At 48.5% G+C, this 19,025-nt stretch overlaps 8 protein-coding genes across 8 annotated transcripts; 4 read left to right on the top strand and 4 right to left on the bottom strand.

Moving 5' to 3' along the window:
• Nucleotides 1–202: 202 nt before the first annotated feature.
• EDB93DRAFT_129105 (uncharacterized protein) lies at nt 203–3,699 on the bottom strand. Its single transcript, XM_041454557.1, has 5 exons — nt 3,632–3,699; nt 3,466–3,551; nt 3,239–3,413; nt 739–3,184; nt 203–656 (listed from the first exon to the last, which is right to left on the bottom strand). The coding sequence occupies exons 3-5, from the start codon at nt 3,308–3,310 to the stop codon at nt 496–498; spliced, it is 2,679 nt and encodes an 892-aa protein (XP_041310152.1). The 5' UTR covers nt 3,311–3,413; nt 3,466–3,551; nt 3,632–3,699; the 3' UTR covers nt 203–495.
• A 73-nt stretch (nt 3,700–3,772) lies between these two features.
• Nucleotides 3,773–6,152, top strand: EDB93DRAFT_1130679 (homoserine acetyltransferase). The gene is made up of 5 exons (XM_041448935.1): nt 3,773–4,749; nt 4,802–4,882; nt 4,942–5,093; nt 5,153–5,544; nt 5,745–6,152. The coding sequence occupies exons 1-5, from the start codon at nt 3,957–3,959 to the stop codon at nt 5,791–5,793; spliced, it is 1,467 nt and encodes a 488-aa protein (XP_041310151.1). The 5' UTR covers nt 3,773–3,956; the 3' UTR covers nt 5,794–6,152.
• Nucleotides 6,153–7,258: 1,106 nt separating this feature from the next.
• EDB93DRAFT_1266218 (uncharacterized protein) lies at nt 7,259–9,220 on the top strand (the record flags this gene model as incomplete). The annotated part of the gene is made up of 5 exons (XM_041454256.1): nt 7,259–7,423; nt 7,485–7,586; nt 7,645–7,761; nt 7,823–8,396; nt 8,455–9,220. The coding sequence occupies 5 exons, from the start codon at nt 7,259–7,261 to the stop codon at nt 8,946–8,948; spliced, it is 1,452 nt and encodes a 483-aa protein (XP_041310150.1). The 3' UTR covers nt 8,949–9,220.
• Nucleotides 9,221–9,353: 133 nt separating this feature from the next.
• EDB93DRAFT_1080961 (Snf7 family) lies at nt 9,354–10,270 on the top strand (the record flags this gene model as incomplete). The annotated part of the gene is made up of 6 exons (XM_041445583.1): nt 9,354–9,422; nt 9,473–9,577; nt 9,646–9,858; nt 9,910–10,021; nt 10,079–10,185; nt 10,238–10,270. 6 exons carry the CDS (start codon nt 9,354–9,356, stop codon nt 10,268–10,270), a joined length of 639 nt encoding a protein of 212 aa, XP_041310149.1.
• A 148-nt stretch (nt 10,271–10,418) lies between these two features.
• EDB93DRAFT_1080674 (aldehyde dehydrogenase domain-containing protein) lies at nt 10,419–12,594 on the bottom strand (the record flags this gene model as incomplete). The annotated part of the gene is made up of 12 exons (XM_041445558.1): nt 10,419–10,516; nt 10,568–10,626; nt 10,679–10,839; nt 10,890–11,146; nt 11,196–11,385; nt 11,441–11,521; nt 11,569–11,663; nt 11,735–11,786; nt 11,836–11,922; nt 11,973–12,084; nt 12,134–12,364; nt 12,419–12,594. 12 exons carry the CDS (start codon nt 12,592–12,594, stop codon nt 10,419–10,421), a joined length of 1,599 nt encoding a protein of 532 aa, XP_041310148.1.
• A 436-nt stretch (nt 12,595–13,030) lies between these two features.
• Nucleotides 13,031–15,179, top strand: EDB93DRAFT_128787 (regulator of chromosome condensation 1/beta-lactamase-inhibitor protein II). The gene is made up of 3 exons (XM_041454529.1): nt 13,031–13,842; nt 13,897–14,127; nt 14,183–15,179. The coding sequence occupies exons 1-3, from the start codon at nt 13,255–13,257 to the stop codon at nt 15,041–15,043; spliced, it is 1,680 nt and encodes a 559-aa protein (XP_041310147.1). The 5' UTR covers nt 13,031–13,254; the 3' UTR covers nt 15,044–15,179.
• A 93-nt stretch (nt 15,180–15,272) lies between these two features.
• EDB93DRAFT_1101994 (uncharacterized protein) lies at nt 15,273–16,838 on the bottom strand (the record flags this gene model as incomplete). The annotated part of the gene is made up of 7 exons (XM_041447163.1): nt 15,273–15,554; nt 15,611–15,705; nt 15,789–15,942; nt 16,006–16,272; nt 16,357–16,531; nt 16,576–16,625; nt 16,791–16,838. The coding sequence occupies 7 exons, from the start codon at nt 16,836–16,838 to the stop codon at nt 15,273–15,275; spliced, it is 1,071 nt and encodes a 356-aa protein (XP_041310146.1).
• A 747-nt stretch (nt 16,839–17,585) lies between these two features.
• On the bottom strand, nt 17,586–18,810 carry EDB93DRAFT_1081061 (uncharacterized protein; the record flags this gene model as incomplete). The annotated part of the gene is made up of 4 exons (XM_041445591.1): nt 17,586–18,019; nt 18,067–18,146; nt 18,201–18,535; nt 18,589–18,810. The coding sequence occupies 4 exons, from the start codon at nt 18,808–18,810 to the stop codon at nt 17,586–17,588; spliced, it is 1,071 nt and encodes a 356-aa protein (XP_041310145.1).
• Nucleotides 18,811–19,025: the final 215 nt, after the last annotated feature.

Below are 19,025 nucleotides of genomic sequence, written 5' to 3'. Positions count from 1 at the left end.
GTTAAGTCAGTCAACAGCACAAGTTGTAACTTTGTCACGGTGATTTGGATAAAAAAACAGATGGACAGCCAAGCAAATGCTATGGATTACTTTCAACTTCAAGTGACTACATACACTATTTTCTTAGGTTTTATCACAATGTTCTCTGCAGTCCGACAACGAGTACAGTAACTTGAAAACTTCAATTAAAAAGCTTGTAGGACTTGACTCGTAAGTCGTTGTAAACATAACCATAGCATGAAAACATATTGTAACGAATTGAATCAATACAGAAAATGCGTGTAGATCGTGACAAAAGACATAAACACTTGCATAAGATGAATGCGTGAAATATAAAAATGATAAAAAGGCATAGCACAGGATGCAGAATAATAAGGACAATGTGCCGTCGTATGTGAAACGTGAAACCGCGACGGAAATTCATTATGTGTTGTGGAAAAAAATTACTCATCTCAAAACCCATAAAACCCCCATAACATGACGTGATATTATCCATTAGACTTTGCTATGCCCCTCCACGAACCGAGTAAACTGGTCCAGCAGTTCCATCTTTTCTGTCTGTGATACCGACGAGGCAGTGAGTAGATTTTCAACGCGCGCTAGCAGTCCCCGAGGTCCTTCTAGGGGTATTTGGTGGGCGTCAAATCGGTGAACATCTGCATAGGAAATAACATCACAGTCAGACAAAATAATCCAAAGTAACAAGATGAACATATAGAGGCGTAAAGTAGTACTAACACTTCTTGAACGTTTCGAATCCAGATTCGGAGAGTACGTTCTCAAAGACTTTGGTAACATCCCTCCCCCGATTATGCTCCTCCTCCTGCTTTTGCGAAAGGAGAGATCCATGTATAACGGCTTCTTGACGGACACGATTAGGTGCCCAAGATAAACCAAGTTTAAGATCAAGTGAGCGGCCTTTGCCCTTCTTCTCGCCACCTTGCTCACGTACTTGTTGTACACGGCCCTGAGCACTTTGGCTCTTGTCGCGTATAGAACCTCCTCCAAGTCCTAACTCACTCCGCAGAGGAGAGCTGGGTGACAATGAGACAGGTCCTTCTGGGATGTCAAACTCTTGTCGATGAGGAGATGGCGGATAGGAAGGTAGTGCAGAAGAGGTCGGTAAAGGAGAACTTGGGACCGATGAAGCCGGCTCGAAGGGGAACGGTCCGTGCGACGTGCGTTGAGTTCGTCTGCCTGATGCACGTCCCCAACTAGATGATTGTCCGGGACCAGGAGCAGACTTTCCCGTCGACTTCGACTGTGCAGAGGCGGATACAGATGAGAAGGAAACAACAGAGGTTTCACCTGTATGGCTGGCGGAGAGCTGGGCAAGAATAGGAGAGTCGGCTTGAGTGGGATGGTACGCGTATTTTCGCGACTTTCCTGTACGATCAGATGATGATGATGCCGTTCGTTCTAAGGCCGTCGGTCGATGAGTTGAGGTACCAGTTTTACCAGAATGTGTTAAGCCTTCGCCATTCACTAGCGATGCGTTGACTGTTGAGTTGCTCCTGTTTAGACCAGAGACGGGTCTCTCAAAGTCAAAGCTTCCATGTTTGATGCGACGGTTGGTCATATTTCGCGCAGGACCGACGGCCCCAGGGGGGTCATGCCGACCACCGGGTTTCTGCTTCTTGCTTTCTCTAGATAGATCTTTGCCCCCAAATAACCTGGGCGAGAATCTGCTGCGCACGCGATGGTACGCAGCATCTCCGTCGGAACCAGTGCTCATAGCTGCCCGTGCATGCAACTTTGGAAGCTCGCTGTGAACAGTAATCGAATCCTTGCTGAGCAGAACTTCGCGCGGCTTCCCCTGTCCTCCGCTCAATGTTGGCGGTGTGGTAGCGGGTCGCACTGGAGAATCTAATTCCACTGTTCTTTGTGGAGTCGGTGGGGTATGAATGATGTGGGGTATGGCTGGCCTTGCTTGCGGCGCACGAACCAGAGGCTGCTGTTCCATTGCATCGTTTTCTTCAGGCATGGACTCTACCGTGGGCAACAGTGACACCACGAGACCACCGAGGTCATACTGGCCGCCTGAATCGTCTTCTGGCGGCGGAGATAAGTTGATGATGGGAGATGTCTCCTCCAAAAGTGAGCCGAATATACCGGGGCGCGAGTCATCCATGCGAGGCGTCTTTCGCGTCTGTGACCGCAATTTTGAATTGCTGGTTTCGCGTTCTTGTTCCTTGCCTTTGCGGGATTTTCCGAAGCGGCTAAGGCTAGAGGCACTGGTTTTTGAATTAGATCTAGTGCCCGTATGACTTGACGTGAGACCGCTGTCGGAATGGTCTTCAGGTAACGCAACAGCACTGTCATGAGCAGTGTCATGAGACCCGACAGAATGTCGTTTGTGACGTGACGGGGGAGCTAGGGGAAGGTGGCCTGATGATGTCATTGGCGTATGCGTGCGAGCACTTAATCCAAATGAAAGTCTGCGGGGAGATGCGGACAGTGGGAGGGGATTGGAAGGAGTGGGTATTGTGCCGGTGGATGTTTTGGTGACGCGCGATTCGTCAGTCGACTTTGGAGTGTTTGGTCTAGAGTTGAACCTGAATGATCGTTTACGAGAGGGCATGTTCTCAGCTTCCTTTGGAGAGAGGGATGAAGATGATATTTTGCGTTCAGAAGATCCTTGTGATGGTTTTCGTGACGAATTGGACAGCGATGATTTCCGTGACAAAGCAATGCCAAAGATAGAGCGCAGCTCTAACTTCCGGCGCCGATTGAGAGAAGAGGGGGTGTTTGAACGAGTTGCACGATCGTGATCCTCCTGAGATGCGCCCTGATCTCTGTTAACCTGCTGATCGTAATCTTCTCCGTGGGTGCAATCACGCGGGTAAACATGATGCGACATTCTTTGTCTTCTTCTGATAGAGTTGGAAGGAAGAGGAGTGATCGTGGAGTGTGTGGCAGTGGTCGTGGATGATATCGGGCGTGTCGAAGTTTGCGTGCCTGGCTTAGAATTTGACTGGCCTGAAGCAGTCGTACTGGCGTTGACTGCATACCCTGATTCGTACGCCAAACTGGTAGAACGCACATGACTGATGCGAAGCTTAGAGGCAGGCACCATAGGTAGGGTTGGTACGTCCGTTGCGGATTGCGCAGCACTTGAACTGACAGTCGACTTTGCATGGGATCTGGAGCGAGAACGAGAGCGAGAGCGAAAGAAGGCAATGATCTGATGGCATGATGCATGAGGTCATATGTGCAAGACTAGAATAGGCGAACGCACCCTGTTTTCCTTTCGCCCAGGACGACTAAGTCCAGACTCGAGAGACGATGAGGGAAGGGAAAGAGCGGTCATGATGCAAAAATGTGCAAGCTCTTCTTTGTGCGTTAAATGGCTGGAACCACCATCAGCTACTGCAACACCACGAAACGGAAGTGGGACCTCGTTTTAGGTTAAGCTGTGCAGGCATCAATTCTGAAACATGGATATTAAATTAGAGGATAACATACAAGACGCTTTTGACTTCGACCTGAGTTGGAGAGTGACCGTCTCTGAGAACTCTAGGTAACCCGGTCGCGGAGTGAGGACAGACGAGCTAAAGACAAGTCAGACACGTGCTATGAGCAAGGCATGCATTGCGAGAACGGATTGAAACGGAACGAGAGTATTACTCACGGCGACTCGGAAAAGAAGACAGCTACACGTTGTCTCGACCAGTCTTCTGCTTGCCAGCACACGACACACACCCACAACCGTTGTACCACCACGAAATTCAAGACAAGTCACGGTCCCAGACTAGGGTTTTCAAAGGGAACGTTTTGTAGTTTTGCAAGCAACCAAATTAGGACAGCCCCCAGTCTAGGGTTAGGTGCACGTGCACGTGAATAATGTTGCGCGATTGTTTCTCATCGACTCATGATCCCATGGCTCAGCTGACTGGCAGCTCCTCGAGCAGCCCGTGAGATTAGCACTTTCATGTATACTTCGTACATCGACTGTCATGAATTTGATAGCCAGAACTTCATTCAGACTCAGAGCACTTTCGCATCGTCTGAGCACTCTTACTCCTCTGCGACAGCAGGCAACATGCGCAACTACAGCAACACCAACTTTTCCGTGTGTTGATGCTCATACAGCTCGTGAATCCAGGATATTGGCTTCCTCGTTCTACCATCATTCACAGACAGGTACAGCATCAGACGACAGTGGTCCGGAACCTCCCTATGCTCGCCCTAATCCACTGTCATATAATACGTACCACCATCAGCATCCGCTTGAATTGACGTACGGGTCCACGCTACCTTCGTTTGACATCGCCTATGAAACATGGGGCACACTCTCTCCATCTCGGGACAACGTAATTTTACTTCATACTGGTCTCTCTGCATCTTCGCATGCCGCCTCTACGGAGCCTAACCCGACAGAGGGCTGGTGGGAAAATTTTATTGGCCCAGGACGTGCGCTCGACACCAACCACTTTTTCATAATATGCACAAACGTGCTAGGAGGATGTTATGGCTCCACAGGTCCTTCCTCGCTTGATCCACAAGGTCAACGATACGCAACTCGATTCCCGATCATATCAATCTTCGACATGGTGCAGGCCCAATTTAAGTTACTTGACCATCTTGGCGTGCAAAAGTTGTATGCCAGTGTTGGCTCATCCATGGGCGGGATGCAAAGTCTTGCTGCAGGATGGCTCTTCCCAGACCGCGTGGGCAAAATAGTAAGCATCAGTGGTACCGCCAGGAGCAGTCCAGGTAGCATTGCGATGCGTCATGCTCAACGAAGTGGTCTGTTGTTCGGACATCTTGCAATACATTTCCTTGCTGAATGTCATATCAGTTCTGATGGCCGATCCAAATTGGAATAATGGCTTTTATTACGACGACCTACCACCACATACAGGGATGAAATTAGCTCGTCGTAAGTTCCCGTTCAGTTTCACAGTTCATATCATAAAGCTACAATTGTCGGTCGTGCAGAAATAGCGACCATAACATATCGCTCAGGACCCGAATGGGACCAACGATTTGGAAGGAAACTTCGGGAACTCAAAGATGGACAGAGCCCGTCTCCGTCGCGGTCGCCAACACTATGTCCTGACTTCCTCATTGAAACCTATTTAGACCACCAGGTCAGTGCCTACCCACCTCAATCACCCTCCAGTTAAACTCACAGAAAGTAATCATGTAGGGAGAGCAATTCTGCCTGAAATACGATGCCAATTCTCTCCTTTACATATCAAAGGCAATGGATCTCTTTGACCTTACTCTCCCTGCTCTCCAAGAGCTCACAATGACCCCCGCGACACATGCATCACCGTCAACGTCATCGTCATCTTCTCTGCAATCTCCAGTACCGTCTAAATCTCATCCGCCGCCATTGTATCACGCACCTCATTTTCCCGAGCTTGCTGCAGGCCTTGAGCCGCTCAAATCGATACCCGTTCTGGTACTTGGGGTTCAGAGTGATATCCTTTTCCCAGTTGAGCAGCAGCGTGAGCTCGTCGATGCACTTCGTATGGCTGGCAGTACGCAAGTCAGCTACTTTGAGCTCGGTGGGGTCTGGGGACATGATACCTTTTTGTGAGTGTTGCTCCTTCGATTTGGTGGCTGTGGTGTGGCCGCATCTGTCCGGACTTCCCAATTAGGATCACGACCTTCATGGTGCTTCGTGCACTGCAATTGCAGCGTTATCGCCGATTGCGTCACTTATTGTTTTATTTTTCCAATCATGTTTCTATCAGATTGGTTTACTGATCGCTTGTATCTCGTTTTACCCACAGACTCGACGTATTGAACGTTGGAGGAGCGGTAAGGGGGTTCCTATCCTGACCTCGTCCTCGGGATGTTATTTCACCACAGCCGCCGGTGTTTTCATATCGCGCCGTTTGATCGGTGCAACGTTCGTAAGCTGTAAGGGTACTTCAAGTTGCTAAAGAAGTTCTAGAGTCCTCAGGGAGTACTATGTTAGTCCTACATCGGATCATGATCAATGCTATGAAGTTCTTTAACTTCTAATACTCACGACCTCACACCTAACTCAAATTTTGTATTGACCATGGATCTGATCTAATTGGCTACATAAAGCGTACATGTGCGGGCTGTGCAGACAAATGCCGGGGGGTTATTATTCTAGTCAGAAAGAACGAACTTTCAACTTCCGACAATCACAGAAATTCATGGTATCTGACCGCATATTGCGATTCAAATAATGCTTCCTTGTCTGATTGGTCTACACGTGTTTGGTTGTAATTGTTCCCTCCCTGCGCCCACAGTTGCCACCTTCAAAGTTAAACTTTATTCCCGAGATCGACGGGAGCTGCTAAGCCCGACCATCGCACCACCGCTGTGACTAATTTGACTCGGATTGGCATGTAGTACTATGGCAATTTTGCGTTTGATTCAGGCATCGAGAACCCACATACGATCAGCGCCAGTGGCAGCATGCCACATGGCTACACTGGTCCTTGAGGGTTTTGCCTAATTTTCGGAGCATCAAAACACTAGCAAATCGGATATGAATTTTCTGAAGAGGAAACAAAGTTAAGTTTGTGTATGCAGAAAATGGCAGGCTTGCGTGGCGCATCGGTTGGGTGTCATACAATAGTGCAAAAAGAGGACCTACAATCGTGGTGAGCTCGTCTGAGAGGAGGCAAGGCCCGGAAACATGCAGATGTTAAGCGAGAGCGGAAGCATTTCGGTTTACGTTCCGTTGATGAAATATATGAATTATATGGAGAAGATAAGAGGTGAGGCGTTGGGTGGTGCTGCAATTTCTTCTTCTCTCTGGGCCTTGGCCTTAGGCACACATTGGATTCGGGGTACGGCAACGACTAGCAGAAAGAGAGGTAAGGGACTTATCATTCAGACAACACAGCACCTCCCGCCTTATGCCATTAACACAGGATTTTTGTCAGAATACCGGGGGGTCCATGGAGTTTCAAATAAGGTATATTTTGGCGCAACAATTTTCTGGGTATAGCTGACAAGCCATTGGACAACTGACAAAGGGTTCAATTCTGCGAAGCTTGAAGTAATTTGTTTTACCATATGAAAGCCGTAAATTAACCAAGTTAGCACAGGAGAAAAGCCACGCCTTGCCACATATACTCCCAGCGTTACGCGGCCTCCGACAACAAAAGATTGGGCGTCAGCCCTTCTCGACAAAATGCGTTATTGGATTTCCTTTGCGACGTACCAGCATGTTGGCCAGAAAAAAAATTAATTAACTGACTGGACCACCTCGTGTTATCCAGCGGTATAAAATACATGTCTGAGGTTGACTTCCCTCACCGCAATGTCCACCTTCTTCCCTCAAGTCAACATCCCCGCGCTGAAGAAATTTGCCGCCACAGCTGCAGCGAAGCAGCATCCAGTCAAAGCGACAAATAAACGGCGTCCGAAGGTGATACCAACCCCAGTGGTGGCGAGCATCGAAGACGTGAATTGGGCTGGAGAAAAGGTCAGGTTGATCATTTCAAGATAGCCACCCGAACCTCACCATTGCTCTGGGTGGTGTACAGATGATTCAGATTACGTTCGAACGCACCTCTATACCTCTTGGGCCATACATCATGATGGCATATTTTCCTCGGGGACGCCAGAGGTTAACAACGCAGGCTGTGGTGCGCTACGCAAAGGTGCCCATTAATGGGCCGCGCGTACTTACCCCACTCCCAACAGTTGGGCATGATGGCCGCTGTCAGAAATTCGTCCTTGAAGATCGAGGTGCCCAAAATCTATGGGTACATGGACCTCTTACCCAATGATGTGGGAGCTGAGGTAGTCCTCATGGAAAAGGTAGCGTGTGCCGACTACTTGACAGTAGCTCTGCTATATTGTGACACTTCCTTGCGTACAGACAACCGGAGAAAATCTTCAGGATGTGTGGCCCACCCTGACGCCCGACGAAGAACTCAAAGTCTGTAGCAAGCTGGCCGACCTGCTATTGAAGTTGTTCAACACCCGCGGAAGGCTGATCTGCACCGACCTTCTTGGTACAGGCATCGACACCTCCGTATTCAGCGCCCTCCTACAGGAAGGACAGCAACACCAGAGCCCTGATGGGCCCTCACCGTTGATTTTATCGCGCCCGTTCAACGAGCCACCGCTGGATAGAATGATCCCACAATATGCACTATCCACTAACGCTGACTATCTAACAGCACTGTGCTGGCGCATTGCACGCCTTTGCGGTAGCACTGAGGATATCATCGCTCGAGCCCGTGACACAGGGTTTGCAGATAATCCCCTACTAACAATAGAAGACATGGTACAAGCCAGAGAAACGTTCAGGCGGCTGGCCAGTATAATCCCACATCATATCGGAGGGTTCTACATCCCGGGGACGCTCTCTCGCGAAGCGAGGGAGGAGGCCTATTCGATTCTGCAACACAGGAAATTTGGCATCTGCCACGGTGACATGCAGATGCACCGTTTCCTCGTCCGGTTCCTGCCAAATCAAGATGCAGGAACTTCGTACTCCCGGCTCAGATCTCGAGCTCGTGCTTTGCACGGGGTGGGAACATGCATTCCGTGCGCCACTTTGGTCATGCGCGCGCATGCCACTCTGGCTCACCAACCGGCCAATCTTGAACGAGCCCATTTCCTGGGATCGCCAAAGAGAATTACGTAACGCCATCTACGACATGATGAATGAGCCCAGTAGAATAGAGAGTGCCCGGGAGTGGATCATTTCGCACGTATATGGACGTACCGAGCGGTGGTTCGAGGGATGCGTCAGCGCGCATTGGATGTACGCTCGGAACATTGAAGCGAATTTAGTGGACCTCAAGAAGTATTGGGAATTTTGGCGTTCGGACATCGAGTTCCCGTTCCCGGTGGGACTGGAGCACACTCAGCAACGGCAGGCTCTATCCCATGGGTGGGCAGACGAACCCATCACTGCACCCGTTACTGAAGAACTGTCTATTCCTCTCCTTTCTGCGAGTCCTCTTGGAATTTTGATTGGAATGAGTAGATCTTGAAGCGCATGTGACCTCGAAGCTGACATTGGAATGTCTCCTGTTAAAGTGTATTGTGTACGATGGTCAATGGATTGTACAGTATGTCGGATATCTCCTCACAGAGTCTTTCATGCATTTCAATATAAAAACCATTTTGCACGCAGGCGAGCAAATACTGGTGCCTTTTTAGAGGTAGAAGAGACGGTCGAGAGTAATACATTAAAGTTTAAATGTCTGGGGCCCTGTATACACAGATCTAGACCGTTGTGGATGCGGGAGACGTTCGGGACATGTGCAGACCCCAAGAACCCTGTACGAGGAATTTCCACATACCGCTTTTGGATATTACCCATACCTTCAGGACCGAGTACTACTGCGTAGTGCCAACCATCTCCTTCCATTTCACCTGTACATAGTTAATCAATCATGAATCGCATATTTGGCTCTTCTTCAAGCAAGAAGCCAAAACCGACGCTCCAGGATGCCATCAATGCAGTGAGTAGCCTACCGTCGCAATCGAGCTCAGGCTGACTCACTGACATCAGACAGATGCACGCGTTGCCTCCGTAGAAGTAAAGATCAAGAAATTAGATGGGGAGCTCTTGCGCTATAAGGAGCAAATGAGCAAATTACGCAGTGGGCCTGGTAAAGTGCGCGAACACCTTGCCTGGTGCTGCGCTTGCTAATCAATTGTGTCTTACACATGTGCACGACACAGAATGCGATCCAACAACGAGCTTTAAGAGTACTGCAGCAGAAGAAGCTGTATGAAGGGCAACTGAACCAGCTCCAGCAGCAGACATTCAATATGGAGTCCGCTGCCCTCACCACTGATAACCTACGGAATACGATGGCCACTGTGGATGCCATGAAATTGGCAAACAAGGAGATGCGTAAACAGTACGGAAAGATTGATATCGACAAGATTGAGGTCTGTCTCATGTTTTATGCTGCTGTCAAGTGGCTCATTTATTACTTTTAGAATATGCATTATGATATGGAAGAGCTTATCGAACAGGCGAACGAAATACAGGAGTCACTGGGTCGGTCATACGCCGTTCCAGATGAGATTGATGAGGCAGATCTTGAGGCTGGTACGTACACGTATATCTTTTCATCTCGGTCATCCCAAAACGTCATGGTTATCGCAGAATTGGATGCCTTACAGCTTGAGGAAGAAGAGGAAGGTCCCTCATATCTTGCAGACCTCAACAAGGTCCCAGATTTCGTTGACGAGACTCCTATAGAGATAAGCGAGGTATGTCTAACGATCAATTCATTGGCATGTTTAACTCAACTTGATTGATCAGCCAACCACAAAGGAGGCCGTTAAGACGACATGATGGACTTTCGAAGTTTGTATTGTGCCCGTCTCTTTAAAGACGAGTAATCATGTGTCCTGCAGTAATAATGTACACTAGTACTAAATCCTACACATACCACTACCTCATAGAAAATGGCAAGGTAATATGCTATACCGTAAACATCATATTAGCCATATCTCTTCTGTTCTCCGCTAAACCAGTCGTCGGTTTGTCGAGACATATCAGCTGACGCCACATTAACGATGATCGATTTGCTCTGAGAGTCTGTATAACATGTTGAGCCATAGATTTATTATTCCAGCTAGCAAGACTCACAAGCTTCCAATGCCTCGACACCATTTTCCCGACCTATCCCACTCTCCTTCATACCACCCCTTACATGTCACCGTGAATCGTGCAATCACGATAATCAGCTGAGTCACTCACCATGGCGAGCTTGGGTCATTGCGGTGATATGTGTTCACCCAAACAAGACCAGCGTCAATATCAGCAGCAACTCGATGTGCTCTTGACAGATCCTGAGTCCAGACTCCAGCTCCCAATCCGTACCTGGAAGCATTGGCAAGTCTAACTCCCTCGGATTCAGTCTGAGGGCAAACTCAGCCTCACTGAGCGCTCGCATACTGGTACAACTCACAGAGAACTTTTTCACGACTACAACAGGGCCGAAAATTTCCTCTTGCCATAATTCATCGCTGATATCAACATCAGAGATCACGGTAGGTGGGTAGAAGCTTCCCTGAGAGAAATCGAAATGATCGAGGAGGGACTTCCCCAACATTCGCTTTCCACCCGCTAAAACTGTGCCTGACTGCCGACGTGTGACCATGTCCTCGATTCTATTCAAGTGGTGGGGAGATATAATAGAACCCATAGAGCATCTTTCGTTCATAGCTTCGAGAGACGTCATTCATGAGCACTGAAGGCATGTTGTACGACTCACGGTCACCCATTCCCTGTGTGATACTTTCGACTTTCTTCAAGAATTTCGCCATGAAAGATTCATAGATGTTTTCCTGTATGATAATGCGGGTTCCCGAGATACATGTTTGGCCGGACGCAACGAATGCGGCAAATGCGACCCCATTGACAGCGGAAACAACATCTGCATCATCGAAGATAAGTATCGGAGCCTTGTGGAGATGAGAACGAATTCTCCAGTTCAACAATATACTATGCAGCGCTGACCTTTCCTCCCAGCTCAGCTGTAAAGGCCGAGAGGTTCGAGCCAACGATGGCTCCTAGCGCCCGACCAGTCTGAGTACCAGCCTAGATCCACGGTGAGCAGACGATGGTGCATAAGAGTAAGAACATACTGTGATGTCGACCTTTCGAACGAGTGAATGAGTTGCGAGTTGCTTCCCCGTGGTATGGCCATAGCCAGGGAGAATAGTCAAAACTCCGTCAGGAACTTGGTTGAGATTTCAGCACATATGTACAACCATGACTGCCTATAAGCAATTCAGGAGTAGTTGTACTTACGGCCAGCTTCTTGTGTTAGGTTCGCAAACTCTAGTAGGGATATGGGGGTAAGCTGGTTTTAGTGAGTGCTGTATCAACAAAAGACAGGATAATTTATAAACCTCAGATGGTTTGACGATGACACTGTTGCCAGCGGCAAGAGCCGGAGCAATCTTCTTAATGGCAATGAAAAGGGGATGATTAAAAGGCTAAACGAGACCTCGGTGATGTGATGAGTCAGAGATGGTACAAAACGCACAGTGATCTGTGCCACGACTCCTAGAGGAACGCGTTGGATGTAATTAAGCAATTTCCCTTGAGTAGGGGCAACGAATCCTTGGTTCGTCCGTAAAAGTGCTGCATAATAGCTTCTACTCAGCGTGTCAGACCAAGGTCATAACTTGCAAAATAGCTACTGACAGCCATTCAGGAAGGCGAGTCATTTGTGCAGTCATTTCACGGATAGGCCTCCCTGTTTGCAAAGTATCTATTCGGGCCATGTCAGGGATGCGCCGCTGAAGAGAGTCTGCTAGCTGTGACAGGACGGATGCACGATGTAGTGATGAAGCCTTTGACCATATCCCGGAGTCAAAGATGGTCTGTGCATGAGACACGGCCCATTCAACTTCTTCGGACGATGCTGTGTCGACGCTAGGCTCAAATTGAGGCTTGAGCATGCGTTATCATTACTTAGGAACAACATACGTGCACAACTCTTTCCCGTTAGCGGGGTTGGTCACGGTAATTCTTTCTGGATCCCCGGTCACTAAGGAAGATGTGTCTTTCCATTGAACAAAGGACGGTCGTCGGTAGTGATCCTGAAAGAGGCGTTGCAGGTGGTGCTGTTGGCAGAATGTTCTGCTAATGCCGCCAGTTGCCATGTGGTTATTTTAGCGACAGTGTTAGAGTTGGCAATTCAGACGTTGAAGCGCGGAATTTGAACAATTGCAGGTGCCGATAATGCCGTCCCGGCTCCGCTCGGCTTTGTAGTCCTAGTGCGGCAACCGTTCTGGCAACGAGCTCGCTTTGTCGCCGTTTGTCATGCCTAATCTCACTCCTGCCCATTCTGACTACTTCTACCTGTGGATACTAGTGTACGGTCAAATTGAAACTGTCCGAGATATTCAGGGTAAGTTTACAATGCACCCAAAGACCTTCAGTTTCACCAGCGTGAATTACTGTGAATTGACATGTCTGTAAATCAACGCTAACTCACGGATGGATGCCAACATCTTTTCGCCCTTTAGCTAGACTGCCATTGTCAATTTTTCACATCAAGCTCAAGCCAAGGCCGAAGCAAACACTCGAGCGCCACTAACGCGTCAAATTCACGTGATGACCTAATTTTCCTTGTTGAAAAGCCTAGCCCAATTACATACCATCCACGGAGTCGTTGTGGACGGACCTTGTTCACTTGCTCCCATCTTGACCACCACGACCACGACCACGACCACCTCCATTGTCCATCTGTGGCGCTTCAATTGCCACAAGACCAGATACTTAATCTTGCATATCCTTAGCTATCTTAGACTGTAATCCCAATGTCCAACCCACCTCTCCGCAGATCGGCACGCGCAGCCTCACAAAAACCTGAGGAATCTAAAGCAGCAGCTATCAAGGCCGCTGTTGCAAAGACAACAGCGCCTAAAGCCGAAAAACCAACCCGACCCGTTGCCCGCACACCCAGTCGTTCTAAGAAGCGTGCTGCATCCCCGGAAGCGTCTCCGCCGCCCATCAAGCGCTCTCGGCCCAAGGCCGGTGTATCCGATGCAGAGGATGCTAAAAAGGCCCCTTCCAAGAAAGCTACAGCCACGACTGCGCCCAAAAAAGTCACTAGGCAACCAACCGCAAATACCCTCACGCCAGTTCAAGAGCCGAAACCTCATTTCAACCCTTTGCCTATGGCTTATGACCACCCTAGACCTGCTAATCAACTTTTTGTTTGGGGGGCAGGGAACTTTGGTCAGTTTGGATGGGGTGCCGACCAACTCGGGGAATTTGCTATTCCCAAGCGCAATACCTGGTTCGAGAAAAAAATGGAAGAAGGTGTCTTTGGTGGGCAAGGTGCTGGCCTCGAGGCCATTGCTGCAGGTGGTCTCCATACCCTATTCATTGATGAGAAAGGAACTGTGAGTCCAATTTCCGTGCCCTGATCTACTTGTGTTCATATGATTTTTGATTAGGTGTGGTCGTGTGGTGTGAATGATGACGCAGCACTAGGACGTGTCACCAAGGATGTTCCAGATCCAGACAATCCTGAAAAGTTTATCCACATCGACGAGCTTACCGCTGTTCCCCATCCTCTTCAGTCGCTTGTGGATGAGGGATTCCGCGCAGTCAGGATTGCTGCTGGCGATAGTATCTCCGCTGCTATCAGCGATAACGGCGAACTTAGAGTGTGGGGTTCTTTCCGTGTAGGTGCCAATTTTCATCTGCTCGCGCATTTTCTAACTTAAGATTGTTTCCCAGGCTGCAGAAGGATCCCTGGGCTTCTCTGGTGATGTACGACTAGAATTCCTTCCCAAAGCGATATTAGATTTGCCCACAAAAGCAGGCGATGCTGAGAAGGCCGTCTCCGTTGTGTCAGGCAACAACCATCTTCTCGTACTGACTACGCATGGCAACGTCTACGCGTGGGGTGCTGGAGAGCAGGGCCAGCTTGGTCGCAAAATTCTCGAACGTCGTAAGATTCACGGCACAGTCCCTGAAAAAATCACTCTTGGTACCCGCCATAACCGTGCAACATTGGTTGGCGCAGGAAACTATCACTCGTTTGCCATCGACGAAGAGGGCGACGTCTGGGGTTGGGGCTTAAATACGATGGGTCAGACGGGCACCGGCGTCGCGGAACCAAAATCGATGTCCGACGAAGTGCGGTCACCAAGAATCATCCGGTCGCTGTGCCAGAAAACCCTCGGCGAGTCAATCGTGCAGATCATAGGCGGTGAACATCACACTCTGTTCCTGACTTCATCCGGCAAGGTGTATGCGTGCGGTCGGTGTGACGGTGGCCAGCTCGGTATCAGCGACGAGGTTGAACAATATGCTTCACGCAAGAACCCTGATTTCGTGCCAGAACCTATGTTGGTTACATTCCCAGACCCGGATCCTATCGTGTTCATTTCGGCCGGTACACACAATAACATGGCTATTTCTCGTGCAGGCGCGCTGTACGCATGGGGAGAAGAGTCTCAAGGAGAGTTGGGTGTCAACGAAAAGGAGGCCAAGACCCCAACGGTCGTGGTGCGCAAGGATGGCGGTGCATGGAAGGCAACGAGCGTTGCCTGTGGTGGTCAGCACACTCTTGGGATGTTCAGAAAGAAGACCTAGCATGACATGGCTGTCATCCAGGTAACCTCTATTGATTGCACCATCTCGCACTTCAATTCCTTTGTTGTGTACACGTGCTCTATCCATGAACTGTGGAGTGAACGATGCTTTCTTGCATACATAGTACTCGGCCACCTAGATACCACCCTGCATACGAATCGTAATGTATGTCATTGCCTGCACTATAGATATTATACAATATTCATTCATCCAAATTTCGTACGAGTGTTCATGAGTATGTAGCTGCTAAACGTCCTACAATATATTGCTCTGTGGTGAGCGCAGGATATTTGCTCGGATTAGATGCGCTTGTGCAACTAGGCAAGCTCTCGATGACGGCGTCGAAATTTGGGTTGCAGAAGAATGCAATTGATTGTCGTGCGGGCGTCATACCTTCGGTAGCGTTGATCTTTGTTGCAGGAGGGGCAACTACACGATGGAGAGTTGAACGGAGGACGTCGTTGCTCCAGCGCGCTAAAAGATCCCCAGCGTTGACGACAATTGTTCCGGGCTATCAGGATATGTGGTTAAAGACTCGAAAAGCAAGTCGAGTGGAAGAAAACGAACGATAGGTGAAGCAGGTTGATAATGCTTAGTATGAGGGTTCTGGACCTCTAAACCGCCAATGGAATCCTGGAACAAAAGAGTCAAAGTTCCATAATCTAAGAGATAAGCCAAGTCAAATCCAACGCATATCATTCAAATGGAACGAACTCGCCAGTGTGAGAAGCAGCCCTGGCTTGACCGTCGCCTAAAAGTAAAGAGGTTCGAATAGGAGGATAGGACAAAAGCCGTAAGTTATGGTCCTGACGATTGATCTTATCATCGAAGAAATCCTCAGGAAGGTCAAGACCTAACGCAATCGATTTCATGACCATAGTATGCACTTCGTGGCAAGTCTATAGTAGCAGAGACCGACAGTCAAATCACTGTGCTACTATGCGTGACGCATTTCAGCGTACCTGGAAAAAGTGGAGCATCGTCTGCTTAAACCCAGGTACTTCAGTTTCCTGAGGCCATTTGTTACTGAACGTAGGATGGTTTTCACGTCCAATTTCCATAGACTCCTTGGTGTCTGGAGCCTTTGCACGTAACAAAGCAATTTCGGCCGCATCCAGTGAGTTTGTGACACGCTCACGGCCAACTTGAACATAACCACGGTTAGCCTTGGGGTCGTCCCAAGCCAGCCTTGCCTTGGTCTCTTCGGGCAACCGGAAAAATTCTGCACTCTGAATACACGATTCGTTATGAGCGTCCGTCCTACTCACCGATTATAAACTGCGAATACTAGCCTTCTGGAATACGCGGTTGACCGTCTCGAGTTCAATCACGCGGCCTGTTAGATACACAAATCCAACTTCTTTAAATCCGTTTACAATGTCATCCGCGATGCGACGCTTCTCAGACAAAGAGGTGGCTTGTTTATAAGCTGCGAAGTCAATGAGAGGTATCCTGAAAGTAGAATCCGAACGAACGTCCTGCAAGTTGCTAGGTTGAGTATTATGTATAACGAAACCTGAAATGCAACTAACCTCTGCAAGTGTACTATTGTATCTGGGTGTAGCGATGAAATGCGGGCAGGCTGCACGGAATGGTAGGACTTGGCGTATGAATGGTCTTAGAAGCATTTGATTGGCAGATATGACTGGTACTGGCGTGAAGGTGACAATCGAAATACCTAGACACAAATATGATCAATCTACGATCAGTCAGTGTGAGTAAGTCAACTATGAATGATAGAACGTACCCTCAGTCCCAGATATGCAGAAGACAGGTAAAGTGTGTTAAGTTGCATTAATTGAGGGTTTCGGGAGCAATCGTGAAGGAAGGCCGCCGGGTTGACGTTACAGTTGTGACCATAGTAATAACTAAGCAGTCACACGTACTGCGGCTGTATCACGGTCGACCTCTGCTGACCAGTGACTTTATGCTGCTGCTGACCCACCAAGGTACCCTCACGCCACAGCGTTCAGCTGAACAATACGACACCTGGGTCTGTCTTCGACATCAGGACGACAGATTGACTGGGAAAGAAGATGTGATTGGATTCGATGACGATCCGAGTCTTCGTTGAATGAAGACTCGGATCGTCATCGCACTAGCCCAATTGAACGATTGCCCTATCTTCCCTCAGTGCTTCCTATAACTCTTGTCTCCTCATCTTATGCGAAGGACCCTATGGTAGGAGATGACTTCGCTCTTAGGATGTGAACGGATTGTTATCCTTGTCATAATGTTTTTAATTGGAAACCTGCCATTATTGCATAGTAGCAACATCATGACAAGGTTATAGCACGAGGAAAAAAACAAAACCGCTGCGGATGGGAGTAATCGATTCATTCAGGCTGCAGCGCACATCCAGATTGTGTCATAGTGTTAAAATAATATAGTAAGATCATCGTTGCTTTTGACGTGCAATCCAGCTAACTGGCTAAAGCGATCAATCAATATGCATCGGAAGGACGTCGAAGGAATATGCGCACCACGAAGACCCATAACTGGAGCTTGCTTTTACTTCGACGAAGAGTCTGTTGACGTAACTTCAGTAAAGACCCAAAGCCAGAGGATGTTTAGGCAAACCATATCTCTCCGAGTCACTGATTCCGAACTCATCAGTGGAATCTCGGAGACCAGATATAGCTGGAAGTTGATAGGTTATATGTGATGCGTTGCGCGTCTCATAGGTACCCCGAGTTGCAAAATGCATCACGCTTCCTTTCACGACAGATTTTTCGACATCTGCAACTGGTTGGGCATCCGATCGAGCGATCTGGCTGTTAACTGAGCCCGCCCATACCGTTGCAAAGACGACGCCGATAACCGCAATTGATATATTCGCCAGGATTATTTGATTGATGACCGCTGGGTTTACTTCGCAGTAAATGACGATGATCTGGACAACCGAAAAGAGCGCTGGAATTATGAAGTTTGAAAGCGCGATCCAAAATAGCGTCCGGAGTCTCATTCTGAACGAAACTTGAGCAGAATAAGTCAGAATCTATGAAGATGCAATTGAAATTTACGCTTGGCATCGCCCGTGACGGAGCCGTGGTTCTTTTTCTGCTTTGACCAAAGTGTCAATAGGAATACAGAGGACGCATATCTGAAATATTCTATACATGAGCACCAATAAAAGTATGAGAGACATCTACTTCACATGTTATCCACCAATTGCGCGAACCACTCAATCTTGAGATACGGAGCTGCTGCCCACAGGGCTGCCAAGGTTGCTTCCGCATTGGGTTTTTTGGCCGCTTTTGTTAGAGCTGCGATAAAGAGAGCTAGATTGATAACACGGGCAACTTTGAGTAAAACGGGCAGTGAAACCAACATCACAAAACGTTGCCATGTGAGGTATCTTGGCGGATAAACGGAACAGATGCGAAAGAGCAGGATGGTATCAACAAGGATAGTTTGGACGGCCCCAAGGACGCCCATGGTTATGTCATATGAAACAGGGTATGGATGCGTCGGTGACAACATGGTATTAACCTATCCGGAGAGGTTGGTTTCCAACATGGCAAGGGGAGGATAAAGTTACTTACAGCTCTACTGTCCCCCATTATGCCGACAGAGAATGCCAGGCACAGATTCAAAACATTGAGGATGAAGATAGGCTGTCTCCGTGAATGATCGTTTGAGAAGTAGAACATTGCAATGAGGAGGGGCACGAGGATGACCGTAAAAGTATGCCCAATCATGACGTCAATGAGTGCAGGTTGGATTGCCGCAATATAGTTGAGACCAGGGGGAGGGGGAACTGACATCGTGATACACACCTCTTTGACCCAGGGAAAAGAAATAACTAGACGCTTGCTTCTGGAGGCAAAAGTACAGTCCTTATAACACTGGCAGACTCAAGCACTGCAATGTAGTGGGGGAATTTGATGGCAACAAAGATATCTTTCAATTGGCAATTATCAGCGTTCAAGTGAGACCCTGACCATGGCATTCTTGGCATTATATGATGGAAAAACTACCG

Source organism: Suillus bovinus, assembly GCF_016758785.1.
Source record: "Suillus bovinus strain UH-Sbo-P2 chromosome Unknown EDB93scaffold_12, whole genome shotgun sequence".
Taxonomy (NCBI): domain Eukaryota; kingdom Fungi; phylum Basidiomycota; class Agaricomycetes; order Boletales; family Suillaceae; genus Suillus; species Suillus bovinus.
This window is presented reverse-complemented; position numbering and strand designations above follow the sequence as displayed.

Excerpts from the sequence above, each read along its gene's own strand:
- EDB93DRAFT_129105 (XM_041454557.1), bottom strand. The coding sequence starts at position 3,310 with ATGACCGCTCTTTCCCTTCCCTCATCGTCTCTCGAGTCTGGACTTAGT. Across the intron at positions 3,185-3,238 it reads CTGGGCGAAAGGAAAACAGG|ATCATTGCCTTCTTTCGCTC; the intron begins GTGCGTTCGCCT and ends TCATGCCATCAG. Across the intron at positions 657-738 it reads ATTCGAAACGTTCAAGAAGT|ATGTTCACCGATTTGACGCC; the intron begins GTTAGTACTACT and ends TTTCCTATGCAG.
- EDB93DRAFT_1130679 (XM_041448935.1), top strand. The coding sequence starts at position 3,957 with ATGAATTTGATAGCCAGAACTTCATTCAGACTCAGAGCACTTTCGCAT. Across the intron at positions 4,750-4,801 it reads GCGTCATGCTCAACGAAGTG|TTCTGATGGCCGATCCAAAT; the intron begins GTCTGTTGTTCG and ends ATGTCATATCAG. Across the intron at positions 4,883-4,941 it reads AGGGATGAAATTAGCTCGTC|AAATAGCGACCATAACATAT; the intron begins GTAAGTTCCCGT and ends TCGGTCGTGCAG.
- EDB93DRAFT_128787 (XM_041454529.1), top strand. The coding sequence starts at position 13,255 with ATGTCCAACCCACCTCTCCGCAGATCGGCACGCGCAGCCTCACAAAAA. Across the intron at positions 13,843-13,896 it reads TCATTGATGAGAAAGGAACT|GTGTGGTCGTGTGGTGTGAA; the intron begins GTGAGTCCAATT and ends ATTTTTGATTAG. Across the intron at positions 14,128-14,182 it reads GAGTGTGGGGTTCTTTCCGT|GCTGCAGAAGGATCCCTGGG; the intron begins GTAGGTGCCAAT and ends ATTGTTTCCCAG.